At 33.2% G+C, this 22,722-nt stretch overlaps 1 protein-coding gene across 2 annotated transcripts in view; it reads left to right on the top strand.

Annotated features, from left to right (window-relative positions):
- Nucleotides 1–12,020, top strand: part of LOC140449776 (ATP-binding cassette sub-family C member 4-like) — a 109,480-nt gene extending 97,460 nt beyond the window's left edge. For both annotated transcript variants that reach the window (XM_072543119.1, XM_072543120.1), the window contains exons 9-11: nucleotides 3,967–4,197; nucleotides 8,723–9,234; nucleotides 11,450–12,020. In XM_072543119.1, coding sequence (XP_072399220.1) covers nucleotides 3,967–4,197; nucleotides 8,723–9,234; nucleotides 11,450–11,914 — 1,208 coding nt within the window. In that variant the 3' untranslated portion in view covers nucleotides 11,915–12,020. The remainder of the gene's footprint in view (nucleotides 1–3,966; nucleotides 4,198–8,722; nucleotides 9,235–11,449) is intronic.
- The last annotated feature ends 10,702 nt before the right edge of the window (nucleotides 12,021–22,722 follow it).

Genomic DNA, 22,722 nt, shown 5'->3' on the forward strand with positions numbered 1-22,722 from the left:
TTCTACGATAAACAAATCGTCACTATTTTTATTAGTTACATTACATACCATTATGCAAAAACAAAGTTATTAAAATTTATAAATTTCTGCAAAATCAAGGGTTTTTTGCAACTATTTTGGTGAATTCTTTATATATTTTAATTTAGAAACTCACAAATGAAAGAACTTTTTGAATCTACAATTTTTATTTTAACTATTTTTCTCTAAACTGGATAAAAAACGTTTATAGCCAAAATCACCTGTATGTCTTTACAGATTTATTATTAACTAACCCTCATATATCTTTTAGAATCTTCAAATATCAGTATAAAATTTTTACGTGAAACCAATAATTTTTTCCCAGATGGACCTTTGTATAAATTAGTTCTCCGATAAAGATGAACTTATTTCTACTTTTCAATACAATAACTAAAAATAGCTACAGAAATACATATTTTAATATCTAATACTTTGTTTATGTTTATTAATTTGATATTTATTCACTAATTTGTTTTTCCGAAGTTTATTATATCATAATTATAATACCAACGAAAACGTAAAATTCAAATTAATGCATCTCGAATATGACGCGTGCACCCTGGTGATAATAAAAAATGATGAATGAAAAAAAAAATAAACATTTTTTCAAGTTAATTGCGTAACGGAAACGGTGTAAAATAAAAGAATATAAAAAAAGTTTCTATTTACTTACCAGAGTGTAATATCCATGTTTGACAAGCCGAAGGATTTTTTGTCGGAAATCTGAACATTCTTAATCTATGAATTTTGTATGGTGATAAACCACATTTGTAATAACAACAAATATTTCCAGCCATCTGTAAAAAACCATTTATTTATTATGGAAGTAACATTACTTTAATTTAAAATCACTTTTTTCAAATATTATCGAATGTATGTATTATCCGGTAAAATTTATTTCTAAATACCTAATTTGTTCATTTCTCATACAAATGTTTTTTGTTTTAAACACATAGAATTAAAATGTTCTACTTACCTCGGACCAAATTTTTGTAATACACTTCCAAATAAAATAAAATATTTAAATTCTTTAAACTTATTTAGATATAGGAAAATTTAGAAGTCACAGCACGTTTATGTAGGTACAATTTTAGTTGACACGATATTTACTATGTAGTTGATAGTAATAACTCTATTTTAAATGAATACCTGTGATTCATGTTCTGTTTTTGTAACATTTTTATATGTAAATAAACCTGTCGCTACTATGTCAGTGAAATATTGCAACGCTGGTGAATTTAATTCAGTGGATCAAAAATGGACGTTTAGTTTAGTCCTTAACTTTTTCACATAACACCATCTAGTATAATGTATATCAAACAAACAATGGTATATTAAAATCTATTGAGACAGAAAGAGTGGTGACATCTAGTGACTGTCTCAATTAGAATCAAACAAATTTATACATTGCGTTGGCTAACTAGTCCTATTTAAACAATGGCTATACCAATCAACAGAGCAGTTCGCCAGGGAGATGCTTTCTCACCAAAGCTATTCACACTTGGACTGGAAGCCGTGTTCAAAGACATTAACTGGGCAGATAAAGGAATACATGTTAATGGAAGAAAACTGAGTCATTTGAGATACGCTGACGACATTGTAATATTCACTACGAAGTTTCGAAGAACTACAGACCATGATGACGCAACTATTTCAAGCTTCGGAAAAAGTAGGTCTTAAGATGAACTTCGAAAAAACAAAAATAATGACAAATACACCGAACATTAGAGAAATAACGTTGAACGACATAAATTTAGAAACAGTAAGCGAATACATCTACCTGGGACATATAATGAAAGTTAACAAAGAAAATCAAACAGCCGAAATTACTAGAAGAATAAGGTTAGCGTGCGCGAGATTTGGAAAACTGAGTTGGATCATGAAAAGTTCTAAAATAGAACAATATTTGAAAACCGGAATTTAGGATCCGTGTATCCTCCCTGTACTCACATATGGTTCACAGACGTGGGCACTCACCAAGTCTAATATGGATCAAATAGTAAAGGCACAAAGAGCGATGGAAAGATCAATGCTCAGGGTGAGATTTATAGACAAAAAAAAACAAACAAATGGATTAGAAGCAAAACCAAAGTAAAAGACGCAGCAGAACATGCTGCCAAATTAAAATGGAGCTTCGCAGGACACAATGCCGACTGAAGGATAAAAGATGAAACCACGAAATGCAATAATAGAGACCATGGTTAGAAAAGAGAAGCAGAGAAAGACCACAAATGAGATGGGCTGATGACGTTAAGAAGATCGGAGGACACAACTGGAAGCAGGTGGCGCAAAATAGAAAACACTGGATTGATTTGGGGAAGCCTATGTCCAAAGTTGGATTACTTAAGGCTGAAGAAGAACTTAAAAGTAATCCAGTAATTAATACATGACTATATAAAACGTTCAAATTGTAGCCCTTGTTGTATTTGACAGTAACCCAAACGTTGTACAAATTCTTGTAGAACATTGTTTATGGTTTCTTGAGAAATATTGTTTATTTATTTACGAATTCTTGTTTTTAAGTCTATAATATTTGCAGGTTTCTTTTTATAAACAATATTCTTCAATTGACCCTACATAAAATAATCCAAAGAATTGAGATCTGGCGACCTCGCTGGCCATTCAATATGTCCACGTCTTCCAATCCACCTACAGCACAAAGCGGAGGCGCACCATCCTGTTGAAACCATAAACTTTCATCAAAACCTCCTGGATTAATTCCACTGGAGAATAAATTTACTAAAGTAGGTACGAGATACCCCCTTAAAAACTGAAGGTATGTTGACCCGTTTAAATTACCTTCGAAAAAGTAGGGTCGATGATTCCATTTCTTTAAATGTCATCCCATACGTTTACCTTTTGCGGTATTGTGTGTGATGTTGCATTGTGTAAATGCATTCAGTTGGAGTTTTCTTTTGCGCAGTATCTACAATTCTGACGGTTGACCTCGCCATTTAATGTGAATGTAGCCTCATCAGAAAAAATAATATTTTGAACCAAGAGAGGGTTTCGGTGGCAGTTATCCATCATTGTTTCGCAAAATTGTATTCTTTGATCTAGATCAACCTCGTTTAATTCCTGTATAAGTGTGAATCTAAAGGGGTGCCATTTGTCAAGTTTTATTACTTTGTATACCCTTGTTTTGCAAACATCGAGATCACGACTAACCTTAGGAACAGAAGTGTGACTATCTTCTTCAAAAGCAAGTAGAACATCTAATGTTGTATCATAATTTACAGATGGACGACATGATTTGTGTGCATTTTCAACCGTACCAGTTTCTCGAAATTTTTTTTCAATCTTACTTACTGTTGACTGCGTTATGGGGCTTTCTATATTTATTTATCATTAAATAAATTACACACTTCCATCTGAGTTCGTGATTTGTCTCCATACCTAATCATCATGAGTATTTCAATTCTCTGGTTTACACTCAAATTCATTTCTACTTCAAATTAATTATAAGCAATAATACAGAACATTCACGAATTAATACAATTATTGTACTACTTAATTGTTATTGAACGTTACTAAAAATAATTACATTTCACTAAAAACTAGTAGTAGGCTACTTTTTTGCAATTGCTAATAAATAATTTATTTTCTGAGCGCATATCTTTCAAATTATATCCATTAGACCGCGAGTATTATACTTTCTTGGAATCAGCTCATTTTTATCGATCTAAAAATGTAATAAAATATAGGGTGTTACATTTAAAAAAGAGCCGATGACGTAAAAAACTTCTGTATATCACCTTTTATAATGAAATTTTGTTGTAGAATGTAGAAAATTAAACTTAAAAATCGACGTGTTTTAGATTTTTTTAAGAAGACTTTTCATTTAGGAAATATCGAGTTTATTCCATAGTTTACGGACACACTGTATAATAGGACACTTTTGTTTTATTATTTCGATAATTTTTACCAAATATTTCGTTTGATTTTTAGCTCGTAGTCCAATCTTCACGCATTTATCGGCCTCTTTGCAAGGACTAACAACTATAAGAGCTTTTAGAGCTGAAGAAATTCTTACGAAAGAATTCGATCACTTTCAAGATGCTTATACTGCAGCGTACTATATGTTTTTGACTGCTAATCGAGGATTTGGATTTTGGTTAGATCTTCACTGTGTTATGTTTATAGGAATGGTGGTCGTAAGCATATTGTTTATACAGAAAGGTACGTATATAACAGATTATCAAGTCCTTATTGTTGATTGTGAATCTGTGTTTGCCTCATATTTGAGCGTTAAAATCCCCCAATATTATTATCTTCTCTCTGTATTAATCCACTACTTGCTGTAATTCGTCACAAAACTTTTTCCTTATTGTTTGACACTAGTGTTTTTCTGGGCCGTATATGAGCCGCTTCCCATATCAGTTAGCCCAACGTTAGATTGATAAAAAAATTAAATTTTAGAGGACAAAAATAAAAGCGCAGCGTAAATTTTAGAGGTTTTATTGCATCGAACAACATTTTTGAATTTTTTAATTATAGAAAATATTTTATAACGTAATAAAAACTATTGAATAAACAGAATAATAATAAATTTTAAAAAACGCAGAGATTATATGTAATATTAACAAAAAAAATGTGAAAGTTTACCACTTCAGTTACATCCCCTTTATTTTTAATGACATCCACAATTCTTCGAGGCATAGTTTTTACCAAGTTATGACAAAATTCTAATGTAAACGAATCCCATATTTCTTGCAATTTTTCTTTCAATTCGTTGACGGACCTGGCAGGATATTTTCTCAAAGCTTTTTTCATTTCGCGCCACAAAGTTTCTATCGGGGACAAGTTGGGACTGTTAGAAACCCATATCAGAACTGGTGTGCCATGGTCTTCAATCCATTTTAAACTCTTTGTTTAGGTATGACAATTTGCGCCGTGCTGTTGGAAGACAAAATCTTCCGCTGATGTTAAACGGTGTTTCATAATCGGTAAAAGAGATTCTTCTAAAATATTCAAATATTTATCCGTGGTTACAATCCCATCGATAAAATGTAACTTTCCCATACCTCTAGACGACATGCTGCCCCAGATCATGACAGATGCAGGCAATTTGACTTTTCTCTTCAGACAGTCGAGATGGAAAGCTTCATTTTTCCTGCGAATGACGTGACTCCAAATGTCTCTAACGCACCCTTCAAATCAGGACTCATCACTCCATTATATTGAATCTCATTGCGACTGAGTCCAATCTTTATGCTCTTTTAACCATCTTAGTCAATTTTTCTTTTGTTGTAATGTAAAAAGTGGCTTTTCCTTAGCCTAAAATAAAATGAAGTTTATTAAAAACAATTTATAGATTGTTTGAGTATAATTTGTTTGCGGTAATCGATTTAAACTGCAAATTCCATAGGTGGGCCAACTGATATGGGAAGGGGCTCGTACTCCGATGATGTTCAGGTCTTCCTTCTTTGTTCTTATCTTTGCTGTTACAATCATTTCTGATATGTATTGACACTTTTTGATGTAATTTTGGTACCTTTGGTGTATTAGTAAGGTTACACCTTCTCTGGTCCTGTGTAGTGGTGGTCCTAATGTGGTGAATTCCTTTCCTGTACGTTTTGGTTGCCTTTGGGATGATTTTTGTTGTGTTATTTTATAAAGTTCTAGTGCGGTAAGTTTATTACTATAACACTAGTAAGTTTATTACTATTTAAATGGGAATAAGCCACAATTAAAGGTTAAAGTACGTTTATTGACGTTTGAATTTCCACTTCGGAAATCGTTCTCAAAATACAAACATTAGTAAATTAAACAAATTTTGTTTTTTTGTTACTGGGTGAAAAATTCTTTTAATAATTTAATTTTATCTGACTCATTTATATTGAAAATTCAAACATACATTATACATTTTAAAGTAGACGACTTTAAATTGATATTGCCAATATTGTTGAGTAGCGTTTCTGGGACGACTTTATCTCAATGTCTCAATGATACAGAGTATTATGTAAACTTGAATTGGAAAAGTCTATTAAAATTGAACAAAACATAAGCAAAGAGGAACTTAAGGCTATAAGAACTTTAAAAAATGACTCCATAATCATCCTACCAGCAGACAAGGGGAAGGCAACTGTGATAATGGATAAAATTCAATATGCAAAAAAAAAAAATTAAATATCTAACAATAAACGGACCTTATACAAAATGAACAAAGGATCCAACAAAGCCTTTGGAAAACAGAATATATAGAACTTTATTCAAAATCGGTAAGATAGTTTCGAAACAAATTCAAGCTTTATTCAAGTTTAAAGATTGCTTAAAAAGTTATCAGAGAAGATTAATTACACCTCATTACAGTAATAACCCTCATTTTTATGGAGTACCTACCGAAAGTTCATAAAACGAATATACCACTTAGACCCATTTGTAGTACTATGAATTCTTCTTGTAGTGAACTTTCAAAATTTTTATTAAATATTATACAACCATTTGCAAATAAAATTGACACATTTATAAAAAATACACAACATTTTTTAAATAAATTATCCAATATTGAATTTAATTCAAATAATACTTTGGTAAGTGTTGACATAAATAGTTTATTTACGAATGTGCCATTAGATAAGACTTTAAATATAGTCAAGACAAAATAAGAGAGTGATGATACATTGGCAACTAGAACAAGACTGAACATATCAGCTATAATGGAGTTATTAACATTATGTACTGATAATACATATTTTCAACTAAGTAATGAATCCTATAAACAAAATTTTGGTCTAGCAATGGGATCTAGTTTATCTCCATTATTAGCTGATATATTTATGGAAGATTTTGAAACAAATATTATTTCCAAACAAAATTTAAAACCCACAGTATGGTGGAGATATGTAGACGATGTATTTTCAATGTGGCCTCATGGATCAGAGTTGTTGAACGCATTTCTGAATGATATAAACGATAAAGAAGGGACAATAACATTTACCATGGACAAGGAATATAATAACACACTACCTTTCCTGGATGTTTTAATCTCTAAGAACGATACTGGGTATGAGACTCAGGTGTATAGAAAACCAACACATACCAACAGATATATTTAAATTTCAAATCAAATCACAATATTAATATTAAAAAGGGAATCATTAAATCCTTATACGATAAAGCCAAAGTTACTTGTTCCAACGAAAATTCGTTCTTGGAGGAAAAACATTTGTTAACATCTGTTTTATTAAAAAATGATTATCCTTTATCGTTTATAAATAAGGAATTTTCAATAATCGACCGAATAGAACAGAACAACTTAGAACGAGATCCTACAGTATACACAAGGAATAATACGAGGAAAATAACAATACCATACATAAAAGGATTATCAGAAAAACTTAGGAAAAAAGGATAGGAAATAAATTCAACATTTCAATAACATTCAAAACAACAAACACATTGAGATCTATTTTGTCTAAAACCAAACCTAACAATGAACAAGAAAGGACAAAGAATTCATTTCTAAAATACCTTGTGAATGCGATCAGTTTTATTTAGGTGAAACATCAAGGCCATTAAATGTTAGAATAAGTGAACATCAATCTCATATTAAAAATAGAGAATTTGATAGATCTCAAATATGTAAACACGCATGGGATAATGAACATAGGGTTTAATGGAATGATTTAAATATAGTCCTAAAAGAAACGGATGGTAAAAAGAAAAAAATCAAAAAAGCGGCTCTAATTATGCTAAATGAGACCAATTGTGTCGCAAATTCCTCGACAGAATGTAGTAGGATCTGGTTACCCATATTAAAAGAGGAAGTTATAAGTCGGTAACATATAGATTTATGTTTTTTAAATAACAAACATATGAAATCAGAATTTGGTGTTTATTGAAAGTAAACTAAATGCACGACCAAATACTTACCATGTCGAGATAGTATTATGAGGTTTTTTCCTGGTTTTTTCCTCATAATTTATTTTGGAATCACTAACAGGAGATTTTTACTGTCATCATGTCATGTGTTTGTCTTTTTAAAGACGAATTACATGCTATGATTTTTTCTGACGGATATTCTCAAGTTAAAGTTGATTTCATGTAATCGAATGAACTATCTTACAAGTAAAGTAGTCTCAGGAACGCAACTCAACAATATTGGCAATATCATTTTAAAGTCGTCTACTTTAAAATGTATAATGTATGTCTGAATTGTCAATAAAAATGATTGTCAGATAAAATTAAATTATAAGAATAATTTTTCACCAAGTAACAAAAAAACAAAATTTGTTTAATTTACTAATGTTTGTATTTTGAGAACGATTTCCGAAGTGGAAATTGAAACGTCAATAAACGTACTTTAACCTTTGATTGCAGCTTATTCCCGTTGAAATAGTAATTAGTTTAAAATGCCACAAGAAAATAGCTTCAGAACAATACTAGCGAGTTTATTTCTTTATAGTCATTCAAACCGCAAATACGGGCAGTGGTTTTAATAGAACTTTCATAATATTATTTTTAAATACAACTTTTCAAACTTACTGCTGAATCTGTTTCTATTGCCGAATCTGGTGTTTTCTTTTAAGAATGACTTTTTACCAATATGTTTCTTGAAGTTATTTTTCATTTTGGCTTTGTCTTTTTTATCTCTTTGTAGATTGATACTTTATAATTCTAATCAATAATTCTGTATACAATTATAGTCTTTATATATTGTGATGGCGGATTAACGAAAACTAATAACTTTTTATGTTTTCAGAAACTTTTGGTGGGAATGTTGGCTTATCACTGACCCAAGCAATAACACTTTCTGGAATGTTCCAATGGGGTATGCGTCAATGGAGTGAACTCGAAAATCAAATGACGTCAGTAGAAAGAGTACAAGAATATGCAGACCTACCAAAAGAAACAGACGAGATTAAAAAGGAACCACCACCTAACTGGCCAAGCTTAGGACATATGAAGTTTGAAAACATGTCTTTGAGATATTCTGAGGATAGTCCATACGTATTGAAAAATCTCAACTTCGAAATCAAACCTAAACAGAAGATTGGTATAGTTGGTAGGACTGGTGCTGGTAAATCTTCTTTGATACAAGCGGTATTTAGGTTGGCTCAAAACGATGGCCATATATTTATAGATGGTATAGATAGTAAGAGCGTAGAATTGAGATTACTTAGATCCAAAATATCAATCATACCTCAAGAACCAGTATTGTTTTCAGGAACTCTAAGGAAAAATTTAGATCCGTTCGATGAACACAAAGATGAGGTAAGTTATACTGTTGTTTTCATTTTCAATAATTTTTCCTTTACATGATACACAAAACATATTTAAAGAGTTTTTCTATATATCCTAGTACAAACTTAAATTAACTACAATTAAGGATATTACATCGAGCTAGCACGATATATAGATATATATGTCATATATGACATCTATATTTAAGAAAGGATATAGAAAACGATGCGAAAACTACAGAGGAATAAGCGTAAAATCATCAATAGAAAGATTTTATGGAAAATTACTGCGAGAAAAGATAGAGCAAGCGATAAGAGGCAAAATCGGGAAGGATCAGGCAGGCTTCATGGCAGGCAGATCATGCATAGACCACATATACACACTGGAACAACTGTTGGAAAAGCCAAAAGCAAAAAATAGAGATATACATTTGGCATTTGTGGACCTGAGAAAGGCATATGACTCTGTACCAAGGTCACAACTATGGGAGCCAATGTACAAATTAGAAATACATACGGAACTCATAGAAGCTACAAAAGCTCTGTATAAAGAAAATAAAGTAAAGAACAAGATTCATAGGAGACTTTAACACAACAAAAGGGCTCCTACAGGGTTGTTCCACATCTCCAACCCTATTCAAAATATACTTAGAGAAAGCCTTGACTACATGGAAAAGAAAATGCAAAGGCATGGGTACGAAGCGAATACGTACGTTAAGCTTTGCAGACGATCAAGTAGTGATTGCACAAGACGAAGAAGACCTTAGTTACATGATGAATAAACTACAAGAAGAATCTACCAAGGCTGGCCTAGATATTAACCTCGCGAAAACAGAGTACTTATCTACAAGTGAACAAGACATAGGAGACCTACAGATTGACGACAACATGACAATCAAAGGAAAGGATAAATTCAAATTAACAAGAACAAAACAGAGGAAGAAATTAAGCAAAGATTAGGACAAACAAGAACAGCAGTCCGACAATTTAACTCAGTACGGTGGGATAGACACCTAAATATGAAGACAAAAACACAGTTTTATAAAACATTAGTGCAAAGTATTATGACATATGGGGCTGAAAATTGGATTATAAACAAAAAAAAACAGCAGTAAGATAGTAGCAACAGAGATAGAATGCCTGCGAAGATGCTGCAGAATAACAAGAATGGATAGGAGAAGTAATGACGAAATAAAGCAAAGAACATCAATAGAAACAGACATACTAACATACATAGAACAAAAAAGACTAAAGTGGTATGAACATGTAACAAGAACTAATGACAGCAGATGGATAAAGAGAATAACCGAATGGAGCCCCATAGGAAGGAGGAAAAGAGGACGACCCCGAAGATCCTGGAGGAACGAAGTAGACGACGCCATGAGTAAGAGAGGCCTAAACGATGGAGAATGGGACAACAGAGAGAGAGAGAGAGATGGGGACGGTTGAGCGAGGGAAGGCAGTAAATACTGTAGAATCCCTGAATATAAATATATATATATATATATATATATATATATATATATATATATATATATATATATATATATATATATATATATATATATATATATACATGCATGGGTCCACTTTTTATCCTCTTTTGAACTATTTGAATCTTTTTTAACTCCTTTCGAAACTGCTTCTTCTTCTTCAGATGCAAATCCACTAATGGATGTTAGCGATCACATTTTCCATTAATTCTCTATTTCTTGCAATATGTATCAGAGATTGTATGTCGTTAATCCCTGTCCATTGCCTTATGTTTCGGAGCCAGGACATTTTCTTGCGTCCCATTCCTCTCTTGCCTTCAATTTTACCCTCGATTATAAGTTGGAGGAACTGCTATTTTTCATTTCGCATGATGTGACCTAGATACGCCGTTTGCCTTTTCTTGATGGTTTCGAAAAGTTGGCGTTCTTGGTTTATTCTTTTAAGGACATCTGTATTTGTGATTTTCGCTGTCCATGGTATTTTAAGATACGGCGATAGAGCCACATTTCGAAAGCTTCTAATCTGTTTTCGAAACTGCTTATCCTTTTAAAATGGACTATTTGAGATTTCTAATACTTTCATATTTCACCTCTTTACACCCTTTCCCTTGAGAATTTTGTTCTTAACTTCCTCTTATATTTCAGCTTTATAGGGTGAAGAAGTCAACACTGCTACTTTACCTCTCTTGCTTTTATTACTTGCTGTATATATTGCTGAATAAATTTTATTCATAATTACATTTTATGTTATAGGTTCTGTGGGATGCTTTGGAAGAAGTAGAACTAAAACACGCTGTTGACGAATTACCTGCAGGTCTGGACAGCAAAATGGCCGAAGGTGGTTCAAACTTCAGTGTCGGTCAAAGGCAGCTGGTCTGCCTAGCTAGAGCGATAATCAGAAGAAACAAGATTCTAGTGCTCGATGAAGCAACTGCTAACGTAGACCCAATGACTGATTCCATTATTCAAACCACTATAAGACTGAAATTTTCTGAATGTACTGTGTTAACGATAGCCCACAGATTGCACACAATTATGGATTCGGATAAAGTCTTAGTTATGGACGCCGGAGAAGCCGTTGAATTGGATCATCCACATAAGCTGCTTAAAAAGAAAGGGGTATTCTATGGATTAGTTCGACAAACTGGTACCACCATGGCAGAGAACTTACAAGAGATAGCGGAAGAAAGTTTTTATAAACAAACTAAAGATAGTTAGTATTTCAAGATGTTCCTGTGATTATTAGCTAATTTAAAAATTTAAAAACTTTTATAAGAACATAACGACAGTTGTTTTCTGACGAATAAACATTTATTGATATTAAGTTTGTTTCGTCTATTTTGGCAGCAATTAAAATTGTGCTTAACAGTTTTACTTAATTTATACCAAATGCTGTAACGTGACAATAAATTGTATACAAGAATAAATATATTTTTCTTTTTCCGCTATTACTTGCTATAATTATAATTTTCTCCTCGTCCTCATTCCTTGAGACCTTGTCAGGGCGTGGTGACAATAAATATTGCTAGCTTACTGTCTCTATTGGCTACGATCTTGTGCCATATGGTCTGTTATGTGTAGGGATTTTCCCACCAGTCTTCATTTGATCTGCCTATCTTGTTAATGATCTTCCTCTTGGTCTTCAGCCTTCTACCTTTTCTATTACTACCAATAATTGCATAGTCCCCGTTATTCTGGATATGTGGCCCAAGTAATTAAGGAATGCTTTGTTTACTTTTTTTTTGATAGCCTGTCTTTTATATTAAGCTCTTCCGGAATGGACAGGTTGATTCTTTGTTCTGTCCAGGACAGGCATAGAATTCTTCTGTAGACCCACACTTCGAAAACTTTGATCTTGCTTCTATGGATTTTTTTAAGAGTCCATGTTTCATTTTAAGAGTCCATGACCTAGAAGCTAAGCCAATTGCATTAAGTACTAATCTCGAAGCTGTAGCAGTGAGTATGTAATATATGCAACAAATATTTACCACATCCTAACGGGCTAGACCCATAAGAACTAAGTAACCTTCTTGATCAAATTCCACACCCAAAAATAATTTTAGGGGATATGAACTCTTATTATTCTGCATAGGGAAGCTCTAAAACAGACAAATTCCTTAATCTAATGAAACATCTCGTTGATTCTTCTGATCTACTATTACTTAATACTGGGGAACCTGTACCCTCTTTAATGACAGAGTAGAGGTTACACAAAGAACGGTACTAGGCTCGGGTTTCAGTCTGGTAGAGGTCTCTTGATCGGGGCTCTTATTACAGCTCAAATATAAAGAATCAGTTAGAGAAGTACTGAAGCTACAGGGACGAGTAGTTAGAAGATACAGGGATGAGTAGTTAGAAGATAAAGAGAAGAGAAGTTAAAAGATAAAGAGAAGAGAGGTTAAAAGATACGAGAAGGAAAATATTTGGGCACCACTCTATTTTTAGAGGAACAGGAAAACGTTAAGACATATAAAATAAGATAACAAGAAAGGTAAGGTACAGTTAAGATAATCACTCGAGAATAAAGTAAACCGTGAGAGAAAAAGTATTATGATTGTGCGGTACACACTTAATATTTCGACACATAATATACACTGTTTATATGATAAATCAAATAGTAATATAAATCAATAACAATGCCTGAAAGAGATACACCATGCACAAAAATATAAATTTATATCATAACAAAAAAATAAAAGGCAAATAGTTCGTCAACAAAGTTATATTGAGGTATAGTATTTAAAGTAAAAGCACTATAACAATTTTTACTGAACAGTTAGCAATAGATAAGTTATTGCACAATTTATTATTAAATACAACAAATCTATATCTTATTTGCATATCTTTTTTGAAAAATAATTACGAATAATTTCTTATTCTCAACAATAGGAAAAAAAGCAAGGAATAATATAATTCTATCTACGTCAATATTCGTCAAATAAGCGATTTTTATGCCTTGAGAATACGTAAACATTTTTGATCGTGATCATCTCAAATCTATGCATAAAAGTTATCATATCATATCATAATATAACCTACCTATAAAGCAAATTGTTTGTAATTTATACGTATAAATTATACTGTAGTTTTATACTGATAATAGTTCGTTCGGTTAGAGTTAGCCATAAATAGACAAAGTCACTGAACTGAAGTCGTAAATCTACTTCTAATGATTTAGGTAAAAATGTCGGTACTCACAATTGGATAATCTGCTTTGTATTTAGCCGGCAGCCAGTAGGTACAGGTAATGACGTCTTTCATAGAACGGTCTCAATAATAAAGGTACTTGACGTGTGGCCCTCGCAACAGGTACATTGGGGCTGCTCAGGCGGCGTGAATGATTCAGGTACGGTAACGAATTACGTTGTTTCAATCCGCAATCTCTCAAATTGATGTAGGCAGAAAGAAAAGGAAGAAAGAGAAGCAGCAGAACAAGAAGATCACGCAGTACTCGAACTAGAGACGAACAGTAGAGACGAATAGTAGGGACGAACAGCAAACAGAAGTGACTTCGTTTTTCTTCGAATTGGAAGACAATCTGTTTGACAAAAGAGAAAATAGTTAATATAGGAAGCACTGTGTGAAGATATATAGATAAGGGTGAATTGAAAATACAGTTACCGCCGTTTGATGGAGACAAACCGCTTGCCACAGGAACCAACTCGAAAATGAGCTTGAATTCTGATCTTAGACAAGCTAAGGATAAAGAAGAGTGGGAGTATTGGCCGAATAGTGCCACGCGAAAAGGATACTTAAATGGTAAGGCTAATGTGGTCGTTTTTGTAACCTAACCACTTTCTCCCCACCACTTTCTCCCGACCACTTTCTCCCGACAGGAATTATAATTTCATCGAAAACCAACACCTCTGCTTTTCTTAAAAGGTAGGCAGGGTAGTTGACAATAGAAGCTGATTTCTTTGTTACTAGGAAGGGTTTCTATTTAACAAATAATAGATAAAAAGAGCAGAGAACATTTGGCGAATTATTTCGTTGGTAAAAAGAGGCATTACAAATCGCTCGTTGCTATTGGGTTATTTTTAAAGCTTCTAATAAAAGATATAGACATGGGTGGCGTGAAAGTAATTTTGTAAGGGGAATAATTAGAGAAATTTTAAACATCCTTCAAACCTACCAGATTTAACTCATATAACAGTTCTTTTTCCACCATAGATTTAATATTATGTAGTCAATCCATATCAACGTTTCTTATGCCATAAAAACGCTTAAAAACAATAAATTCCCTGTTCTGGACAATATTGATGCCGAGCTAATTAAAACAGGCGGTCATGAACTCATATGTAAAATCCACCAATTAATAGAAATGGGCTGGCAACAAGAAATAATGCCGAAAGAATGGCGTGCCAGTATTATTGTACCAATACACAAAAAAGGTAAAAATGTAAATCATGCATGAATTACAGAGGAATCTCACTAATCAACACTACATATAAAATATTGACTTCGATATTATTAAAAAGATTAGCACCATACGCCGAAGAAATAGTTGGTGACTACCAGTGTGGTTTCAGGCCTGGCAGATCGACTATTGATCAAATATTTACAATAAGACAAATGCTTGAAAAGTATTGGGAATATAATCACGACGTGCATCAGATTTTTATACAGGCTTATGATTCAATTAATCGTGCAACATTATGGATGATAATGATCGAGCTCGGCGTACCGAAGAAACTAGCTGCGGTAACATAAATGTGTGTAAGTACTCTTTTGCACAAGTTAGAATAGGGGGAGAAATATCAAATGCTTTCTGCGTAAATTCTGGACTGAGACAGGGAGATTCGTTGTCCCCATTGTTGTTTAACCTGTCCTTAGAATATGTCATGCGAAAAATATATCCAAAAATCAAACCAGACATAACTGCTCGAGGAGCAAAAATTATACTCGTAGACGCAGTAGCATAATCAACCTTAGAAATTAAGGATATTTTCTCGAGCTTTGAAGAAGCTGCATTAAACATCGGTCTAAAAATAAATGAAGACAAAACAAAATACATGGTCGTCTCAAAACAAGAACGACGGCGAATAAGGCAAAACATTACTATAAATGATCACAACTTCGAAGTGGTTAAAGAATTTAAATATTTAGGAGCAACAATCACAAATGACAACAAATTAGACGGAGAAGTTGAAACGAGAATAATGACAGGAAACAGATCTTTCTTTGCAATGCAACATCTAATGAAGTCAAAACTTCTTTCACGAGGTACAAAAATCCGGATGTATAAGACCATAATACGACCAGCAGTCGCGTATGGAAGCGAAACATGGACGCTAACAAAAAGAGAAATAAATAAATTGCTGGTGTGGGAACGCAAAATTCTTCGAAGGATATATGGCCCTTGCAGAGACAGCGTGACAAACGAATGGAGGGGCAGATACAATAACGAGCTAGAGTCTCTATTCGGAAAAGAAAATCTAGTAAGATATACATATTATATAGGCCAATCGACTCAGATGGGCAGGGCATGTGATACGCAGTAACGAAAATCGCCTTATAAACAATGTGTTCTGGGAAAGGCCACAGGGAAGAAGGTCTGTAGGGCGGCCTAGAAAAAGGTGGAAAGATGCAGTTAAAGAAGATCTAGAGAAAATGGGAGTGCGGCAATGGAAATTACTGCCACAGAACCGACAAATATGGAAGGCAATAGTAAACGCGGCAAAGACTCAAGAAGAGTTGTAGCGCCATTGATGATGATGATGTTTCTCATGTGGAATACTTTAAAATCGTTATATGAAAGTGATCACTTTATTATCTGCATATCTTCAAATAAAATTCAATCTTCTAATTTTCCAGTCTATCAATCCTGGAAATTAGGGACTGCAAACTGGTCGTCTTATCAAGTCGACATTGAAAAGAAAATTGAAAACTATCATTCAAGTGATGATATAAACTCTAATATTACGTCGTTAAACAATATAATTATAGAACCATCATTAAATAATATACGTAAAACAATGCTATGCAAAAGTACCTTGGTGTAATAATGAAGTAGCACATGCTCTATCTTTTAGCAATCATGATTTTAATGTAGTTGAAAAAACAATGCTAATGCAAATTTACTTAATTTTAAAGAACTCAGAGCTACAGCAAGATATCTCATAAAAAAAGCAAAAGAGATACCTGGAGAGAGTACGTATCATCTATCAATTCTTTAACACCATCTGAGGTTATCTGGGCTAAAATTCGTAAACTTGAAGGCTCAAATTCCTATAGACATATCAACACCTTAACACACAATAATAAATTAATCACTTGCAAAAATGCAATCGCAGAAGCTTTGGCTGATGTCTATCAACAAAATTCTAGCGACAAAAATATTTTTTACGAATCCCTAATATACAAGAAAAACGTAGAAGCTTCTACAATCTCAATTAACAACTCTGACAGCCCTTTAAATGCTCCTATAACTTTAGTTTTCTCTTTCAAATATAAAAAACATATCTGCAGGACAAAATGATATTCTATCAGTCTTCATAAAAAAACTTACCATTCGGAGCCAAATTAATTCTGTTAGATTTATTTAATGCGTGCTTGCTAAAGCATGAATTCCCAGACCTCTGGTCTCAAACAATAATCATTTCCATTATTATGCCTAACAAACAAACCTCTTACCGACCCATCTCTCTTACATGTTGCACGTGCAAGATTCTAGAAAATTTTTTAAACCTCCGCCTTCTATGATAGTTAGAAAATAATATTTTTCTTACTCCCTTCCAAAGTGGTTTTCGAAGAGGTAGATCTACATTAGAAAATCACGTTGCATTACAGACTTCAATTAATGAAGCTTTTGCAAATAACCAAAACCTAATAGCAATATTTTTTGATATAACCCAAGCCTTAGAAGAAAATGATACAAAGTATACAATCATTATGGGAGATTTTAACGCAAAATTAAAGCACAAAAATAGAACAATATTTGAAAACCAGAATTTACGATCAGTGTATCCTCCCTATACTCACGTATGGTTCACAGACGTGGACACTCACCAAGTCTAATATGGATAAAATAGTAAAAGCACAAAGAGCGATAAAAAGATCAATGCTCGGGGTGAGACTTATAGACAAAAAACAAACAAAATGGATTAGAATCAAAATCAAAGTAAAAGACGCAGGAGAACGTGCTGCCAAATTAAAATGTAGCTTCGCAGTACACAATGCCCGACTAAAGGATAAAAGATGGAACCACGAAATACAACAATGGAGACCACGATTAGGAAAAAGAAGCAGAGGAAGGCCACAAATTAGATGAGCTGATGACATTAACAGGATCGGAGGACACAACTGGAAACAAGTGGCGCAAAATAAAAAACACTGGATTGATTTGGGGGCGGCCTATGTCCAAACTTGGATTACTTAAGGCTAAAGAAGAAGAAGAAGAACACAAGCCGACGATAGAGCTTAGAGGCATTGTATTCTACAAACATCGAAAGATAGTGGCATTCTAGATCACATACTTGCGTTTTTAAAATTGTATTTTTAAAAATCGCTCAATTTAAGTTAGAATAAATGCTGTTACAAGCTCATCTAAGATACTAGATAATGGAATCCCTCAAGATTCGATTCTTAGTCCAACTTTATTCTTAATCACTTTTAATAGTATTATGGATGTAATTAAAGCACCCATTAAAGCTAGTATTTACGCAGATGACATTGTTATTTATACTAAATCGAATAATGTAATGACAGCAACTAAAATTATAGAAAGTTTCCTAAACCGGCTTCATAATTGGACGATAAAAACGGGATTTGTTTTTCTATTGAAAAAAACACGATACATTATTTTTAATAAAAATAAAACCGACCTCACAACTAGTCTAACATTAATTAATTTACCTTTAGAACAGTCAAAAGAAATAAACTTTCTAGGTCTAACTTTTGAGAGAACTTTAAATTGGAATTCGCACATAAATAAACCACAGCTTTCCTGCCAAAAAGAGATTCAATATACTCAAAATATTATCCAACAAAATTTGGGGTGCTGATCATAAAATATTAATTAGGCTTTAAAAATCGCTCATTCGAATTAAAATCGATTATGGTTGTGTATGTTACGATGCTGCATGTAAAACCACTTTAAAAAAACTAAATAATATTTAATCTAAAGCTTTGAGATTATTGAAGCATATTCTGATTGACTGCCAGTACCACGAAGAAACAAGAAGAAAATATGGAATCTCAGATGACATCAAAACCACTTTAACCATAAACACTGACCATGTAATAAATTATTTAAAAGATTTACGTTTATATACATCTATTTAATGTAAATAAAATGAACTCTTGTGTACGTTACTCCACTAATAACCCTGCGTGGTTGATGTGGATTATATGTTTTTTCTAAATAAAAAAAAGGCTGTGGGATTAGCACTGGGAGTTCTTAAAACTTGTCCGGTTAGTAGTATGCAAGTTCTAACTGGAGAACCTCCCTTTCATATAAGACGACAGAAACTATCATTGAACTATATTGCAAAGATATCATCCCAGAAACAGCATCTTATATTCTTCCACATCTGCAAATCTGGTTATCCTCCTAACAATAAGACTAAAAACTCTACACCCCTACAATTACTATTCTAGACCACTATCTAATTAATTTGCAAATCTTTACCGATGCCTCTAAAACTCCCAATGGTCATGCTGCTGCCTATTACTGTAAAGAAAATTCTTATAGCATATCGATACCAAAAAACTGCAGTATACTCACAAGGCGAGGCCAACAGCTATTTTGGAAGCCCTAATCTTCTTCAAAAAGAGTACACCGATGGAGCGCATTGTTGTAACAGACTCATTAAATGCATTACTGGAGTTGAAACAAATATATACCAACCACCCTATTATACAGACTATAATAAACGAACTAGAAACATTCCGTTTATTAGGAAAGGAAGCGGCTTTTATTTGGGTACCTTCACATACACGTATTTACGGAAATGAAAAAGTAGATCAACTGGAAGACACAAGTCGAATGAGCTCAAACCATACTGCAAAATTAAAAACATATATGTACACTGGGATCATTGGGAAAAATTCTCACCAAAAAAAAGTTCTCACCAAAAAAATTTCAACAGTGTTAAGCTATTTAAAAGACATCAAGTTATTCAATTGTATTTATTGTAATATTTTTTGTATTTGTTATATCCACTAATAACCCTGAGTACCTGTAGGTAGCGACTATAGCCTAGTATTATGTAAAATAAGAATCATCATGAAATACTTTACACCTAAGAGAGCGGCGCCAACACACACAATAAACAAAGTCGAAAAACTAAATACGGAATCCATGAAATACATATACAAGAAAAAGAGTATCAGAAAAGATTGCTGGGAATGAAATATTTCCAGAAATCTCACCAAATAACCCACAAAACGATGAAATTGGGGAAAGCTGGAAAAAACTCACAAATAACATAATTAACGCAACAGAATGACTTGGAGAGAGGAAAGTAACAAACACTGACATATCAAAAAAGAAAACACCATGGTTTAAAGAGGAAGTGAAGACAAAATGTGAAAAAAAGAAGAAAGCCTTTTTGCAATACAGAACACAACAGACATACACAAGCACAGAATAAGCACAACAGACATACAACCACTATAAACGAATCAGAAATGAAACGAATACTTTAGATAGACAAATACAAAGGTAACACTGACAGAGCTTCTATCTATCTATATAGATAAAAGACGACTTCTATAGAACACAGAAAGAAATATGAAGAATGATAAGAGGACAAAGAAGATAAATGAACTAATAAAAACGAAACACATTTAGAAGGAAACATGGGCAGGCTACTTTCGATCCCTATTTGCTAAAGGTGACAATAATGAACCACCAAGACCAGAGGTAACGACAAACGAAAAAATAAATATTGAGGAGGAAGAGATAAGGAAGCATTAAGGAAATTTAAAAACAGAAAATCACCAGGAGAGGACAGAATACCAAACGAACTCCTAAAGTGTGGAGGACCAGATCTGAACAAATAATTACTAAAACTAATCCAAAAAATAATAAAACAAAACAGAATTTCTCAAGAATGAAGATCAAGCATCCTAATACCTCTCTTTAATAAGGGAGACAAATCGGATCTGGAAAATTACAGAGGAAATAATTTATTAAACACAACACTAAAATTAACAACCAAAGTGATAACAAATAAACTGAATAAAATTACAACCCTAGCAGAAAAAAATAGGTTAGGTATATAATAATCAAAAAGATTGAAAATATCTACCAAAACAACACAATAAGAGTAAAAGTAAAAGAAGAACTAACTGACTCTATTGAAGCTGGCAATGAGATAAGACAGGAAGATTCCCTGAGTCTTGAATTGTTCAACCTGATTATGGATGAAATAATAAAAAAAGTAAGAACTAAAAAAGAATACAAAATGGAAGAAAAAAAACTTAAAATATTCTGCTATACAGACAACGCACTACTACCCTCTCAAAGTGAAGATGATTTACACGTATGCTCCATCAATTTAATATAACCGCCAGAAAATTTAACATGTTAATTGACATGTTAACCATGCATGGTTCTTCTTCTTATGGTGCCTATCCGTTACGGATGTTGGACACTAACATGGCTATTCTGATTTGGTTGACTGCTGCCCTAAAAAGTCCGGTAGTGGTTAAGTTAAACCAATTTCGCAGGTTATGCAGCCAGGATATTCTTCTTGGTCCTGGACCTCTTTTCCCATGCACTTTACCTTGAAGTATGGTCCGAAGTAGGTCATATCGTTGTTCATTGTGCATTATATGTCCGAGGTATTCTAGTTTGCGACGTTTTATGGTTACGACTAGTTCGCGCTCTTTACCCATTCTATGTAGTACTTCTTCGTTGGTAACTATGTCTATCCAGGAAATATTCAACATGCGTCTATAGTACCACATCTCAAATGCTTCAAGTCTCTTCAGTGATGCTTCAGTTAAGGTCCATGACTCCACGCCATATAAAAGAACGGATAATACGTAGCATTTTAGTAAGCGACCTTTTATTTCCAATTTTATATCGTGGCTGTTAAAGATTTTTTTCATTTTAACGAAAGCTGATCTTGCCTTCTCGATCCTTATCTTAATTTCCGTCGATTGGTCTCACTGTTCATTTAAGTTTGCACCCAGATAACAAAAGTTGGTGATTTGTGTTATAGGTTGTTGGTTACCTAGTAATTGACCAGGTGGTATCCTATTTTTGCTTATAACCATGTATTTGGTTTTTTTGATGTTAAATTCAAGCCCAAATCTGCTACTTACTTCTGCCACCCTGGAGATGAGTGTCTGCAGACCTTCAAGACTGTCTGTAAAAATGTCAGTATCATCCGCGTATCTTATGTTGTTCAATCGTTCTCCATTTATAAGTATTCCCTTGTCTATGTCCGTTAGCGCTGGGTTCATAATGTGCTCTATGTATTGAAGAATGATGGGGACAATATACATCCCTGTCGCACACCTCTTTTTATCTTTATGTCGTCTGTTAACTGATCCCCAACAACAGCTGCACTTTGTTCGTAATAGATAGATATTATACGGCGATCTCTGCTGTCTAGACCAATTGAATTTAATATTTTTATCAGTTCGTCATATTTTATTCTATCGAACGCTTTCTGGTAATCAACAAAACACACATATACATCACAATTCACGTCTCTACATCTTTGAAAGAGAACTTGTATTGCAAAAAGTGTCTCTCGAGTAACCAATGCATCCCTGAAGCCGAAATGTGTGTTTGTCATATGTTCTTCACACTTTTATATATTCTTAGGTAGGTATGTATAATGTTTTAAAAAGTTTTCAGGAGATGGCTCATAAGGCTTATTATTCGATAATCCTCACTTTTTTTGGCATTGGGTATTTTAGGGATTGTTATAAAAGTTGATCTTAGCCACTGTTGGGGTATTTTTCCACTTTGGTATATATTGTTGAAGGTCAAGGTAAGTATTTTTACTTCGCCTTTATCCATAATTTTCAAAAATTCTGAGTAGAAGTCGTCTGGTCCTGCGGCTTTT

The sequence above is a fragment of the Diabrotica undecimpunctata genome, chromosome 9, assembly GCF_040954645.1.
Source record: "Diabrotica undecimpunctata isolate CICGRU chromosome 9, icDiaUnde3, whole genome shotgun sequence".
Lineage (NCBI taxonomy): Eukaryota > Metazoa > Arthropoda > Insecta > Coleoptera > Chrysomelidae > Diabrotica > Diabrotica undecimpunctata.